The sequence below is a fragment of the Athene cunicularia genome, assembly GCF_003259725.1.
Source record: "Athene cunicularia isolate RWA chromosome 2 unlocalized genomic scaffold, athCun1 chr2_part1, whole genome shotgun sequence".
Lineage (NCBI taxonomy): Eukaryota > Metazoa > Chordata > Aves > Strigiformes > Strigidae > Athene > Athene cunicularia.
Window position 1 is genome coordinate 30,431,985 of NW_020799095.1, and position 16,647 is coordinate 30,448,631.

At 35.6% G+C, this 16,647-nt stretch overlaps 1 protein-coding gene across 1 annotated transcript in view; it reads right to left on the reverse strand.

The window, feature by feature from the left end:
* Positions 1–15,505, reverse strand: part of MINDY3 (MINDY lysine 48 deubiquitinase 3) — a 50,124-nt gene extending 34,619 nt beyond the window's left edge. Inside the window, exons 1-7 of the mRNA XM_026842673.1 lie at positions 15,448–15,505; positions 13,791–13,980; positions 10,030–10,081; positions 8,019–8,133; positions 7,525–7,598; positions 6,991–7,070; positions 1,133–1,203 (exon numbers count right to left, since the gene is read on the reverse strand). Of these exons, the coding sequence (XP_026698474.1) occupies positions 1,133–1,203; positions 6,991–7,070; positions 7,525–7,598; positions 8,019–8,133; positions 10,030–10,081; positions 13,791–13,914 (516 nt within the window). The 5' untranslated portion in view covers positions 13,915–13,980; positions 15,448–15,505. The remainder of the gene's footprint in view (positions 1–1,132; positions 1,204–6,990; positions 7,071–7,524; positions 7,599–8,018; positions 8,134–10,029; positions 10,082–13,790; positions 13,981–15,447) is intronic.
* Positions 15,506–16,647: the final 1,142 nt, after the last annotated feature.

Sequence of the window (16,647 nt, forward strand, 5' to 3'; positions counted from 1 at the left end):
CTCACCTCGTCAATGATCAAGTCAACAACAATTCAGTTAGTGGAGTCCCAGCTGCTCTGAAAACTAATATAAAATGTTCCATAAAATGACAAAACAGTGTAAAATATTTAGATTCTAATTTTGATCATTTCTGTTTGACTTGGAAAACAACATATCTTATGATAATTAACTGAAATAAGACCTCAGTGAGATTGTGGTATCAACAATATCTCTTACTTCAACTTTGAAGACATGCTTCAAACACACTGCAGACAATTAAGTACTCTTATGTTTAACAATACTATAATCAGATGCTAATCAGATCGAAGTCCACTTGACTTATTAGCTGATTTTGGATAAACCAATTCAGAATTGACATTTATTTAATAAATGAAGGGACAGTTAGTTACAGTCAATACACCAATGTTCTGCAAATTACATAACCTTTAACCCTGATCTGAATTAAAGGAATTCGATGGAGATCAAAAAGAAAGCAAAGAACAACCAAAAAGCCTTTTGAAATTAAGAGTATTAATGTTGTTTCAAAAGTAGCACTTGTAAAGCACAAAAGTTCTCAAATAAACTTTAAATGAAGAAATTCTGTGTCACAATGGGAAGAAACAATAGTGACTAGGTTGCGCTTCAGTTACTTTCAGATGTTCACAGATAAATACATAGAGTAACTTTTAGCTCTTGAATATATTATATTCAGAATACATTTACTTAATAGTAATTTTACCATTTTTACTTATGGCTATTTATTTTAAATGGAAGACAGTGATAGCATAAAATGAGAACAATAAAACGGCAACCTTCACAACAGCAAGCCACTTTGGGATTTCAGTTTTATAGCCATCTACATAACTTGCATTAAGTGTTATTTTAGTAAAAACAAACTTCTAACTAGCTAAATTAAACTGGTGCAATAAAGTTCTAAATTAAATAGCATCAAACAAGATTTATCAATAAGATGCACTTAACAGTTTTATCATATATCTGTTTTAACATAGCATTATTCTCAGTTTTAATTTGAACATACTTTGAAAGTTCTTTAATATCACCAACTGTACACAGAAAAGTTTTTAATAATACTGCCAAAGCCCACAACATCTTAACGAAAGAAAAATTTTAAATTATGTAGAAAACAGCTTACCTTACAATATCTCAGAGATTCCATCAAAGTCAAAAAGCCTACTGTTGCTTGTTTATGTATACCAAGAAGCTCTGTTCAAATGAAAAACATAATATTTATTCCAGAAAAATCTGCACAGCCTCTCTTAAGCCATTTTTTCTTACTTTCAGAATTGGTCAAGTAACAATTTTAAAAGTCATGCAGTTTTAGCAACAATGGCAAATCATCGGAGTATAGTCAAAAACCAGTATTAACTTTCCCTTCTCTACAAAATAAGGAAAGCCAATAGGATGGTTTTAAAAGTTTACTGTTGATAGCCTCTTTTCAGAAGTTGTTGAATTTGGTAGGAGATGAAGAACCTGTAACTTACACCAAAATAATTCTCAGAAGAATTTATGAAAAATAGTTATCTTGAAAGGAATAAAAAGTATATAAGCATATATGTATTTATGTATGCCCCCCCTTTTTTTTTTTTTTTTTTTAAGCGTTCCTGGCCATATTTATCTTAATCATTTCACATTCTGAATAATAAAGCATAATTTTACAAATAATAGTTTTGTTAGTAGGAACAAAAGCATTCCCTCAGATTTTCTGTACTGACTTCCACTTAATGTATCATACAGCTCTCAAACACACACAGCTGTCAGGAATAGCTGAAATATTTATGTACTACCAACTGGAAGAGCACTTACAGAGCCTCATTTGAGGTTCTCTTAATAGAAAATGGGAAAAGTACTTCAAAATTGAAGCTTCAAAAATAGTTTTTGAACTAGGATCTGAGGCAGCTCTGGGTTATATCATCTCAATAGTGCAAGTACTGTCTACTTGGAGAAGCTCTGCTAGGTCCCCAAACATTCCCTAAACAAAGAGCAGCACATACCTGATCCTGCAAATACACGTAGGAACATACACCATGATCAATTTAACAAGGTCTGTATTTCGTTTTCTCAGAGAACATTGACTTTCATATTTGAAAGTTCCCTCCAAAACTATCAACTCTCAACTATACTTTTTAACATTTATCAACATCAGCCTAAAACGATGAGATCTTTATCCATGGGCAAGAGCCTCAGGACCACAGTAAGTGAAGAAAATGGTTCTAAATGAAAAAAAGATTTCTGGACTTCCAAAAACCAACTCTACACTTTATCATACCTCACAGCACTAGTCATGGTATGTCCTGCTTCCTTCACCAACTTCAAGTTTACCTTGCTGAATTTTGCAACAGTACAGAACAGTTATTATAATAATGATTTAACTTTTTCCTCTACTCTTAAGCAAAAAAACACCCCAACTTCAAAAAACAAACCCCCAAAAGTTACAAACACTAGCTTGTTCACTACCTTCTTGGCCTGGAATTACAACTCCTTCCTTCGAGTTGTCAGCTATACATATTAAAAGGCTTTCTTTGCTGTGCAGAATTCTTTGATCTGAAACTGTGCTTTCAAGGATTAACTTCAAACTTGACTGGAATTAAAACATTCAGGGGTGCATAGATAATACTTTGCAGAACCCTGTTATCTCACTGACATAGCTCTGTTGCTGTAAGTTGCCATATGCTGAGACAATTCATCCTTTCTTTGAGCTGAGGGCAAAAGAGCTAGTTGAATAAAAAAGTGAACGATTCCTCAAAGTAGCTTGTTCAGAAATAGCACATATGTGCAACGAAGGGAAATGGATGGCAGAAGTAAGCAATAGTACATTAAAGAAATAATTTTAAACTCATCGCATATATTTCTTAAAAATCATTAACAAATATCAATGTAAAGTTCAGTCTGCTAAACAGGATAAAAACATAAATAACAAAAAACATAAATAGGAGCTGAAGTTTGGAACAGAACAGAAAAGTCACATATAAATAATATTTACTGTTCAGAAAATTATTCAGAAAAAAAAAATAGGATTATTAAGTGTTTTGTTCCCCAGACAGATAACTAGATGAGAACTTTGATTGATAACTAGAGAGCGCTGGGATCCTGGCTACAACGGTAGTCGCAGAGTGCGAATACCCTGAATAGCTTAGAAAGCTATATAGATAGTGTATCTGAAAGCTATTAGATTAACTTTAGTCTGTAGTCACTGGCCTACACATGCCTCCTTTAGAATTAGTCAACAGAGGAGGACACAAAAGAAAAAAAAAATTAAAAAAAAAAAAATCACTCTTAGACCACTTACGAGGAAACAAAGGGAGATGAGTTGGGATGATATTCATCCCTGTGAATATCCTCACCCCACAGACAGAAAACGCACCCGTGGAAGAGATCTGATGACACCAAAGATCAGCTAGGAAAATTAATATGTATGCCTCTTGTCAGAAAGTTAGTTCCTCCTTTTTTGAAAAGCACTTTTGCAATGTACTCAAATTTCTAAAAAGGGAGAAAACTGGAGCCTTTAAAAAAGAAGTAAGGCCCAAACTAATGATGGTTTTAAAATGTAACGATACTGTCACCGACCATGTCAGAATACTGCCACCTAGCGACAACATGAAATACCACAAATTCTTGGCACTATTTGGAAAAAGCAATTACAGCATTATCTGCATTCATATTAAATTGCTACACTTCACGTAAGAATTAGTCTTTTAAAAAAGGAGGAAAAAGTCTACCTCCCCATATCTTCCTACTATGGATAACTGTGGCATGGCAAGAGAAGAGATTAGAGTAAGAAGAAAAGTTTAAAAGGTAATATGTAGATAGTCAAAAGAGGGATCATTTCACTGGTATTTGTACCAGTGATGCCCAAGAACAATTCCAGTTAATAGCTCCTACTCTATTTGGAAAATATACAGTACTGTAGGAGTCAGAATTTTGAGTATAATCTGTAAACTACCTGGTAATTCCTCAGGTTTGTAACTCAGTATGTTCTTTGTCACTGATAAAATCACTGACAGTTACCTTTAAAACACTTTTAAAATAATTTTCAAGATTTATTTATTAATTAAAAACTGCTTATCTAAACAGCTGAGCAAGAGGCACAATGGCTTTACATAACTTCTGAATAAAAATGCAAGGTAAGTGCCATTTTAAAAATTCAATTTAGCAAATGTGTTTACTTATGATAATAGCATCCCTTATCTAGCATTCTTCCTGTTCCTGCATTGTGGCTGAATCTTCTCTCTGTTGCTTCATTGCTGCCTCTGCAAATATGCTACAAACCACATAACATCCATTGCTTTCTGCAGATCCTTAGCACCACCTCCATGCCCAGGGACTCCTTCCTTGCCCCTCAGTTTCAGAAGTTCACTTACTGATTACACCTAAGCACAGAAGTACCTGAATTTTTTTTCCATTATATTTACATGGGGGGGGAAAAAAAAATATCAAAAATATTAAAAAAAAAATAAATCAGCCAGCACTGGCAGTCAACTCTCCACAATACTAATGTCAAACCTCCCAACTTGTAATCGCTTGACCAGAGGAATGTAAAGCAAGTGACCAGTAACCAAATGAGAAAAATGTACATAAAACCAACTTCAGAAAATAGTCAGCAAACATGTTTAGTTCTTGATATTCTAATACCTGCAACCCTTCTAACATGACAAACTCATAGCATTGGCAGAATGGAAGCTGAAGGCTACAACGAGAGCCAAAATATATGAGAAATGATTGAAGGATTGATAGACAGAGGAAATGTGACAATTTATCCAAAATTCAGTCTTGCCTAAGAAGTTTTGAGTATCACAGGCTGCTCTTTGTCCTTTTTGATAGACTACACAAATCATATAATAGATATTGATTATAGATTTATGACAGCAAATAAGCTAGTTCTGACTTTAATTGTCTCAAGGACTTGAAGAAAATGGAGGATTCCCAATAGTAAAGTCCAATTACTTGACTGGTGAAAAATTAACAGGATACATAACACCACATACTTCAAATGTACTAAAGATTATTTTCTGCTCCTCCTCTCCCCCCAGAGACAGATGTTTCTACGGGGGCTCTGGTTCTGTATTTTTAGTGCAGAATTGACTAAGAATCTAAATGTGGAATATTACTGTGTACAAAGAAAAGTTCAGTGTTCTCAGAAAAGAAAAAATTTCAAACTTGGATAACTAATGAATAAGGTCTACCAGAAAGATAATCTGAAAGACAAATGCAGGAATGAACTTCAAGATTTCAAAAAAAAGATAGGCTAAACTGCAGAATAACAAATTATCCCAATGTAAAGGAAAGTTGTAAGAACAATTCAGATTGATAGATTACATTCTAACAACTTAGATTGATAAATCATAATCCAAAAACATCAAAAGAGAAAATTAAAAATACTGAAGAGAACATATGTATAAAACCAGGAAGGCTAATAACAAGAAATTCAGTAAGAAAGGATGGGGATAAATGACAACAATGTTCTATACATGCATCATGAATCAGGGTAGGAATTGACTGATAAAACACAAAATGAAATGATACAAAGAAAATGCAGGTATTCAAAGCCATCTTTGCTTTAATTCACAAAAAGGTAAATGATGTCCTGTATACAAGAAGATTAACAACAAGATAACGATGCCAGATGTAAAATGTAAATAAGAGATATGTTCAAGCTTGCAGATTGTAATGAAATTCATTGTATACAACTGAAGTAGCTAGACAAAATAAGTCTCTGAACTGTTAATGATTTCATTATCTTACACATCAAAGATAAACAAGGTGCCATGAGACTAGTAAAGGGAAAACAGGGCACTTATCCTAACAAAAAACCCCCAAACACAAACAGAAAAGCTAGAGGAAAAACTAGGAGAAAATATGATTTTAACCTCCAAAGGGTCTTGAAACAAATTAGTAAACAATTTGCATGCACTGAGAAGGACAAAAAAAAACCCCAAAAGCAGCCACTGTAGGCTCATCAATAATAGACTGCAAGAATCCAACCTAAATGCCCTGATAAGTTGTCTACCAAATAGGGGTGAAAAGAGTTAGAAACAATATCCAAATGACATTATGACAAGTCTGATGCTGAATACAGCCTGTATGGAATCATAATCAAATGGAAGTCTAAAAAGTCTCAAGGGAGATTATACTACTTGTTCATTGTCAAACCAGAGCATTTTGATTCAGGTCTTGCACGGATCTGCCTTGAACCTCAGTTCAAGTCAGTATTTTCAGTGATGACTTAGATGATGGAAAATCCTTGTAAAAAACACACTGATGAACCTGAGATGGACTTTGTAGCACTGGGTGAACACCTTCAGAATTCAAACCCCCCCCCAGTCATCTTTGTGGCCCTCCACTGGACTCGCTCTACTATGTAAATGTCTTTCTTGTATTGGGGAGCCCAAAACTGGACACAGCACTAGAGATGTGGTCTCACATAGACAGAGGGAAGAACCATCAACTTCTCTCACTTAGGACGAGGCTATCCTCCCAAGAAGCAGCTGGCCTTCTTTGCCAGAAGGGCACACTGATGACTCGTGAGCAACTTACTGCCCACAAGGACCTCAGGTCCTTTTCTACCGATCTGCTTCCTAGCCAGCCAGTGCTGCCCTGCGCTATCCCACGGGCTTACTCCATCCCAGATGCAGGACTCTGGTGAATTTCATGAGGTTCCTGTCAGTCCATTTGTCTAGTCTGATGCAGCAGCTCTGAACAGTGACCTTGTCTGCAGTGTATTACCCTTCCCAACTTGCACACTGCACTCCCTTCCATCATCCAAGTCATTAGGTATCTCACAATTTCAACCTGTAGCTGACAATCCTGTATTCACCGATAATAACATTAAAGATTTAGTGCAAGTATGTTTTATTTCCAGTTAAAGTCTCCTTAATTCAAAAGACAGCAAACAATGAGGCTATCAGAACAGAAATAGAGCATATTCCAAATCTGTAGGTCAGCATTTCATAGTATGTACAAATTATGAACAAGCATAAACTAGAACCAACTTACTCATTCCTGAACATTCTCTGTCTCCATCCCACACATTAGAAACAGCATGCCCCGTCAACAGGAGGTTAATCAAACTTTGGCTATAAAACAGAAAGAAATTGCCTATTAAAAGGGACATACAATTTATTTCTGAAAAAGTAGTTATCTCGTAACAAATGAAAAAATTATTGTATTATCTGGGCAGCTAAGCAGACATTCTCTAACTGTATTCCTTAAAATGTATTTGTAATTCAGTAACACTAATACGATCTCTACTCTTTCAACCAACAACTTGGTATAAAAACGTAACCCTGAATTTGAGAATTATTCCTCTGCAAATTCAGCAATAACAGAAGCATTTCCTCAGAACTGATGCACTAAATGGAGTAAGGCAGTGAAAAAGACACGCTATGTTGTGGTTTAACTATTACAAAGTTATACATGAATCTTTGTTGCAATATCAATAATTTCCTAAAAGAATGATCAGTTAGAGAAACATAAAAAAGTAGCCCGCTGATCTATTTTAAGTGGTAGCAACCATATTTTGCAGCCTACCTTCCATGACCATACACAGGATCTATCAATGGCTCAGTTGAATCTTCAATTTCATTTTTTATGTTTTCAATACCCTATAGAAAAAATACAAATATTTTTGCTCTCTTAAGGAATGAATTGCAACACTTAAAACAACAGAATGCAACAGTAAAACATTAGGAGGCTGATGTTCTTGTATGAATTGATAACTAAACACACTTTTTTCTCTTGGTGAGAGATGTCAGGGATACAATGAAGGATGTTTCAAAATTCTGCAGTTCTCCCAGATCAATGGAAAAAAATAAAACCACCTCAGAACCCCCCAAAAACCAGACTGAGCTTTTCAAGTTTTTATGGTGGAAATGTCCTGCAAAATGAAGATACCATTCCATCCATTTATCTATATTTAATGTAGTTTATCAGTTTGGGGTTCAGCTTTTACAGAAAGTCACATGATCAATCTTGCTCTTATCAAAGAAACAAAACACACAAAGAATATCAAACAACCCACAAACCTTTGTCAGTATTACTGAATACAGAAAGAGCAATACTCCAAATCTGTTTGTCCACACTGAATATTGATTCCAAACTGCGTCCTTCAGTTCAGGGAAGCTTTTGAATGCTCGTTTGCTAAAGACAAAAAAACCCAACAGAAAAGGAGAATGTATTTAGGTTAAGTGTTAGAATAGCATCTCAAAGCACAAACAAGAACTACTAATATGTAACATGAAAATGTCCGAGTAACAGCAGAGTACCTCTGGCATTATATACAGAATGACACAGCAGCTGTTCTGGAGTTACTGTAACTGCCATACAGTCATTAGTATTTACCCATCAGAAGATGATAAATTTTGGAGCAATGTGCAAAAATGAACATCGTTTTTATATGCAAACACTAACCATAAATTTACATACACTTGAGAAAGAACTGAGTGGCTAGAACGAGTAATTCTACAAAAGACTGTTACTGAAGCTGCAAATAGACTGTATGTCACCAAAATAACAGTTGCATTATATAGTGTTCTGAAAGACATTCAGTCCATAAACAGAAGAAGAAAAAGCTTAACCAGGTAAGACTATCTTTCAGGCTTTTGAAGTAATTACGACATTTCCCATGAGAATTTGATTTTATTAGAATCTAGCTTTGGAAAAAGCAAATGTTTAAAACCATGAGTGGTACGTTAACATTTGGGACACTATGTGGTTGTATAATACGGCTGCTGCCTGGATGATAAGGTAACACCCGCTGATCATCTATTTAAAAAGAAAAAAAATAACATAAAAACAAAGGAAGAGATCCATCGATATTTCAGTGAAGTAATAAACTTTCTATTTCTTGGGATATTTAGAGCTAAATACTGCTTCTCAGAACACAAACATCAGTTTTAACTGAGTAGTTCAAACTAGATCACACCCTCTGCTTATCTTACACAAACTTCAGTATATTACTTTGTTTTAGATTTCTTGCACACTTTAAGTCTTGTTTAAAAAAGAAACAAACATCTGCAAAAATATATCCATGGATAGGTTTATTCTGGCTAACACTTGAGATTTTTAAACTACCTTTCATTATCAAAGTATATATAGCATATGAAGTATGCAAGGCAAAGTCAGTTCTGATATCCATCACTCAGCTTGCTCTAAAAGCATATGCCAGAGCATTCATTGCCAGTCAGAAAGACAGAGAAAAAGTAAAGTAGGTACCACAAGTCCAAAGACTGAGGGGGTGAGTGGGAGGGATAGGGCAGGAAATTAATGTTTTGATCAGATAAGGTTACAAAAAAAATTTATATTCTTTTTCTTCTTTCCTCATGTGACAATGGATTTAAAGAACAAACTCTAATTACTGCTGATACAATAAGCAGTAGTTATTTCAGTTCTAATTAGCAACATTTTCCATCTCAAGTGTTATGTGAAATTCTGTTACTCTTTATCTCCTCTTTGAAAATTTATTTGTATAATGATTACAACTGTTCACTGTGAAAATAAAAGACTGGTACTTTTAAACTCACTAGAACTGTAAGCTCTGTATTTACACCCCAAAAAGGTAACAGTTAAAGTATGAAACAAAAAATCAGTCTTCTATATAAAACATTTTTATAAATGTTTCTTAATGTGTCAAATCAGGAAAAATACTGGATGACAATTTTTTTCAGTGTATGTATCACAAGCATTTCTGATAGAAACACCTGTGAAGACAGTCTATAAATACTGAGGATTAACATCTCTAACTTAAATATGCATCTTAATTAGCTGTGTTCATACACTTGAAGTGCACAACTTATTCTCACACATTTCATTGCTCCAGTTTTATTTTCAAGCCTAATGCTTAAGCTCAAGATAATATTGCATTTTAAACAGTAAAATACAAAGAAAAACCAGCAAAGCCCCCAAACCAAAACTTGAAATCCAAGTTTAGCCTGATGTATAACACACACAAAATTTCTCAACATACCCATTTCAGGGCTGTGAATAGTAGTGTAACTTCAAAATACTGTATTTTAAATGTTCCAACATATTACTTACTGAATTAATGCATGAAATCGCTCAAAGCCAAGCTCTTCGACAGCCAAGGCAGCTATACACAAGAGACACTTTTCAGCACTACACATGGCAAAAAAATGACACAAGATACACACAGCAAGCTAGTATACTTTCAAGCTTTAATTATAATTTTTAATCCTCCCTTGACATTTAATTTTTTTAACTGATTAGTATAAACTAATTTACCGCAACATTAAGATTCCACCATACAAATTAGTGAGAACATTTCTATTTGGACTAATCAATTTATTAAAAGCACAAAGCCACTGGAGTGTGTAGCCTTGAAAATATTTGTCAAATACTAAGCTGTTGATTTTGTACAAAACGTGGCTGTCACAAAGTCATTAAGCATATGCATACTATATATATATATAATTTTGCAGGTCAACAAGAAGTATTATTTCCCAGAACAGCAAGCATGATTATTTGGATCATTTTATCAATGTAAGTATGCTGTATTTTTTCTTCAAATATACATTTCTGTTACTGAAGTTTTGGGGTTTTTTTTCCCCCCTTTTAATGGTTCTTTATTACAAATTAGTAGAATTATTCTACACAGTGGTACACATCCTGATTTTAAATAAATTCTCATTGTTTTCTTTTAATAATGGATAAACAGCCTTTCAAGTGTTGTGCCCAAGACAGAAAAAAAAAAAAAATACAGCATTAGTGTCTTCCCAAGTTCAACACAGGCTTTATACCTTTGTTCCCCTCACAACATATCCAAACCAAGGAGACAAAACGAACTTTTAAAATCAAATTTTCTTTTACCAAAAGGAAATTACACTTGTCTCTGTGTAATTATCAAATTCAACAGGCATTCAAATATTAAGACTGTAGCAGTCTTTAGTGCCTTCTATGTTTATAAGGACTTTATCTTTCTGCTAAGTAGACTAATATACAAAACAGACAGATGTGCATTGTGATAAAGGCTACTTAATGCAGAATATTTAAATAATGTCTGATGATCTAGCTACCGAATTTGACTGCATACAATTCATTAAAGCCCTGAAGCCATTAGGGCTAATATTACAGATCAGTTCTTCCCACAAGAATTCCCAAAAGGTCTTTTTATGCCCTTTCTGATTGTATTTTGAAAGATGCACTCGATTTACGTACGTGCGAGCACAACTGCTTCTCCAGCAATAGAGTACTTTCATTTTCTACTTCAGAAATAAGGCAGCAGCAGTCTTAAGAGTGTTAGTTTTTGTCTTTTGAAAAACTATGAGGAATTACTAAAATTAGCTTACCATATGCAAAACTAGATTCAAGAAAATGTATTTTTAAGACATTTTAAAAAAAATATAGAACAATGAATCTAAATTTCAGAAAATGCTACAAGATCCAATCCACCTCCAAGAACATATGCTTTTGTAAGCAGAAAGTTAGAGGGACTAAATCATATAAAGCGATCTTTGAACCTGGGAACTTGCACTACTACAGCCAATGCATGGCCAACAACAAGTCACTGGTATACACCACAAAAGCAGATGAAAAATGCTATTGCATTCAGAAAGTGTGCTCGAATCCACCTTTTGTTCACATAGCAGGATGATAGGCAGTTTCATTCTGTTACTATAGAACAGAGTGAAATCGTAAGAGAACTACTATTTGAAACAAAGGGAAAGAAGTAGAAATTCTAAAGAGTAATGTAGCTATACATAATTCAAATAAAGACAGTGCTTAGTGGAGAGAACGAACAGCAATAGAACATAAACTGTATGAGAAATACAACTGTATAGAAACTCTTTAAAATGATACTCTATCATGCTGTGTCTAACCATATTTCATGATTTTATTATATATTCCCAAATAGCAGTAGCCTGCCATGTGGAATTGTATCTATAATACTCCCACACATACATAATTCGCCAACTATGACAATGCCTATTTCTATTTTTATTGATTACAGCAACCAAGATATCATTTATTCCTTTGTACTACCAGTAACAGAACTCTGCGTTATTAACAATACCTTCTTCACATCTTTGTCCCAAGCCTAAACAGAAACTGGTCTATAGTTAAATAGCAGGACAGAAAAGAAAAAAAAAATCCTAACAAATGTATCTAAAATCAGGAAGTGTATTGCATTATAGCCGTAAGGTAAAATACTGTTTGAACTGTAGAGTATATACAAAAGGTACATTTGGTGTCTAGCAGGAAACACAGAATATGAACAACGAAAGATTAACGTTGCCCATGACAAAGCAGACTGCTCATGGTAAATGTATCCTGCTCTTCCTAAGCACGTTCCATGGCATTAAGGACAAGTCAAGCAGAACTTGTAGATTTGTACAGAAATATGAAAAACATAGGTATGTAGTAGAACGGATCCGTTCATTAAGTGTCAGTGTTGAGAGTAATTATTGAGTGTGTGTTTAAAAAGTCTTTCTGCTGAACATTTTCTACAGTTAAAAGGTTCTTTAGCATAAGGCAATATATTAATAAACAGAACAGTAAAATTGATAAGTAGGCTCTGCTTCATTTTTCCTTCAAAGGAAGCTTCATAATATGAGCAAGAGCTTCAGAGACAACTGGAAAACCCACAGAAATTAGGAACTTCACTGTTAGATCTGCCTTACTATCTTGCAAAGGAAGATTATTTTTTTTAAACAGAAAAGTTGTAGATACAACTGTCTGCATAATACCTTTTCTTAATAAAAAATCTGCTTGCTTTGGAACTCTTATGTGGTGACCTCCTGTTTTTTCAATTCAGTAACATTTTAATTCTTACTGTTTGAGCCTTCTAAAGCATGGAACATTTGATAGAAGCAGATGAAGGTGACTTGTAACAAAGAGCTCCAGCACTACTAACTGCTATAGCTACCTGCACGTGTATAAACCTACTCGTCTAATTTTTTCTTTGTAGTTATGCCACAAAGTGCCAAATAACATATTCCTTCCATCAAAAGATGGCACCTTTGTAAGCATGTTCTCATGTGAAGAGTTTTTCATACTTCTTAAGGAACACACTGGGAACAAAAACTAAAAGAAAAAACAGCTTATCTTTTAAAACATTAGGTATATCCTACTAAAAGATTAATAAATGCACATCTCAATGATTATGTGTGCACAGATAAACTTTCCATGTCGCTGGCTTCTCAGCAGTTAAATATGACTGGATGCCATATCTTAGCGCAACAGATTATGTTCACTGGATCCCTGATGTCAGTAACTAATGAAGGAATCAAGACATTTGCAAAAAAGAGGTAACCAAACAATTCTAATCTACAAAAAAATTCTGTTCATCTACTAGAAGGTGATTTGATTAAGCTGTTTGGGTACTGCATAGAATCAAATATAGGGAAAAAAGGCTACTTCTCCATAAGAGAGGACTCAAAATATTTCAGAACAGAAAAAGCTTTGCAGAGTTTCCTACCAAAGCTCTTTTGAAATAAAGCCACAGGTTAAAATATTCCTCCAGTGTTAGGAAGCATGCTGATTTTTCCAGATTCAATTGATCAAAATCAGGTCCCAATAAATTACAAAATAAAATTCAAAAGACTATGGAAATTGCTTAAATTCAAGAGAAAGACATATGTTACAACTCCAGTGATAGAAAGCACATTCCTTTTGACAAAAAGGATCAACAAATCAACTACAAGAGACAAAAATCCATCTGTTGCTAATGGAATCACAAAGGCGAAAACCCCACCTGTGTAATAATAAAAAGCAGTGGTCCCTCAAAAAACCCGTAATACTTCACTAAGTGATTGGTAATTTAGAATAGAAATACATCTTACAAGGTTGTTCCTCTTGACGACTAGATTCTGCAGGACTTTCAGAAATACTAGCAGTTTCTTCAGTTGTTTTTCCTCTTATCCATGTTGCCAGAGAGTACGACTCAGAATTATCAGAGCAAGCCATTTCCAAAATATCACATAATGTGTGACAGAGAAGGTTCTTCTGCTCCTCTTCTGAAAGATCAGAAACCTACATGAGTTCAATTGCTGCTAATCAGTGTCTTACATAAGCTACTAGTATCTTTTTTATACAGTAATCTAAATAACTGAGTTTATTACTTTTATCTTATTAATTATTAACGTTAATTGCTCTACTGGACCAAATAATTATAAAACTGTCTTTAGAAAAATGTGTTTTAACATGACTACTAATCCATTCCCTTTCCCAAAAATAGATTTCAATCAAATATTTATACAACACAGAAGTACTATGGACAGGAGTAGTTACCACAAAGGGGAGTTTAGAGACATGTAGTATACATACTGTATGCCTCTGTATTGGGTTTGCATGGCAAGGTTCTGGTAGTGGAGGGGCTACAGGGGTGGCTGCTTTGAGAAGCTGCTAGCAGCTTCCCTTATGTCTGACAGAGCCAACACCAGCCAGCTCCGAGACGGACGCACTGCTGGCCAAGGCCAAGCCCATCAGTGACGGTGGTAGTAGCATCTCTGGGATAATGTATTTAAGAAAGGGAAAAAAACAACCTGGGGAAGAGCAATTGCAGCAGGAGAGAGGAGTGAGAATACGTGAAAGAACCAACTTTGCAGACACCAAGGGCAGTGAAAAAGGAGGAGGAGGTGGTGCTGCAGGTGCCAGAGCAGAGATTCCCCTGCAGCCCGTGGTGCAGCCCATGGTGAGGCAGGCTGGGCCCTGCAGCACATGGAGGGTAATGGGGGAGCAGAGATCCACCTGCAGCCTGTGCAGGACCCTACGCTGGAGCAGGTGGATGTTCCTGAAGGAGACTGTGACCCTGTGGGAAGCCCACACTGGAGCAGCCTGTTCATGAAGGACTGTATCCATGAAAGGGACCCACGCTGGGGCAGTTCATGAAGGACTGCAGCCTGTGGGAAGGACTCATATTGGAGAAGTCCGTGGAGAGCTCTCTCCCATGGGAGGGACCCCCACACTGGAGCAGGGGAAGAGTGTGAGGAGTCCTTCCCTGAGGAGGGAGGAGCAGCAGAAACAATGAGTGATGAGCTGACCACAACCCCTATTCCCTGTCCCCTTGTGACACTGGGAGGGAGGCGGTAGAGAAAATTGGGAGTGAAGTTGAGCCCAGGAAGAATGGAGGGTGATAGGAAGGTGTTTTAAGGTTTCTTTTACTTCTCATTACCCTACTCTGATTTGATTGGCAATAAGGTTACTTTCTTGAAGCTGAGTCCGTTTTGCCGGTAACGTTAATTGGTGAATGATCTCTCACTGTTCTTATGTCCACCCACAAGCTTCCTGTTATATTCTCTCCCTCTCTGTCCAGCTGAGGAAGAGTGACAGAGCGGATTTGGTGGTCACCTGGCATCCAGCCAAGGTCACCCCACTACCACAGCCTCATGGCATGGCTGCACACTTACACAAAAAGAAACTGTAAGATATTTTAAAATTTTCTACTACGACATGCTTTACACATAAGTAGGGAAAAAAAAAAAAAAGAGGTCTCAGTACCTGGACAGTCCCTCCAAGTAGACTTTTCACTGGTAAAAAGCCTCTTCAAAAGGAATGCCTTTGTTTTCAAAGCATAAAATAATATTAAAATACAAGACAACACCAACTTTTACATCTTGTCACAAGCTCTGTACCCAAGCATTTTTTTATGTTATTATAAGGGTTTCAAGCTGCTTATTGTTCAGTAAGAGAACCTGAGCTTGCACTATTTACTGATTTTTCCCATTCAAACTAATTACAAAGGTAGCTTCATACCTATGTTCAACATTACTGAGTTTGAACGTCAAGTACACTTCAAATACACAGAGTGCATATTCACATAAACATATCCAGACTCACAGGGCTGCTGTAAGAGAGGCACAAATATTTTGTAATGTAACTGATGAGTAATACCATCTAGCCACTCAAACCCCTTTAGTAGTTAAAAAGCCCACCTCTTAACTATTGCAAGTCATAATGCACAGATCAAAGAAAATCTACGCATCTCCATATCCCTGCTTTGCTCTTCATCAACACTACTGCTGCAATTATTAAAAAAAATATAATCTTAAGTAAGAGAGAAGGAACAATGGAAGAACAAACTTTGGAAGCAGACTCTTGGTCTTTCTAATTACTCTATTAGATGCTGTATCAGGTATTTGCAACACTAAAACCAGCTGCTTCAACTTGCACTTCTTCCCTGACAAACTGTTGTCTTATCACAGATCTTTTGCACACCTTTTTTAGTAATTCACAGCAGCAGTAGTCACTGCAAGATCTGTTTGATCCCTTCCTCCTTCCCAAGCTGGAACTCAGATTACTTTTAAACATGTCTTAAATATTTAATCTCAAGGACGTTGAACTACATATAAAACTGGAAAAAACACTTGTCTATAAGAACGTATGATACGGTAAAAGACTTGACACTGCCTTTAAGGAACCGGCTGGTCCTAATCTCCACTCCGCCCAAATAAAACTTGTAATGCTAACATCAGAGACTGGACACTCTACATCTGGTTTTAAGACCACAGAACTAGACAGAACCATGTTACAGAGTGCAATTCATAATAAAATAATTTTTCTATTGATTGTTTATGACCTAAGCAAGTGGTGCTACTTCCTGTGATACAAGTCTTTTGGTAGGACCAGTGTTTAGATTGTCTTGAAGTAACTGGAACAGAGGTTTTATGACTATCACATTACACACACCAGTGATGCAAA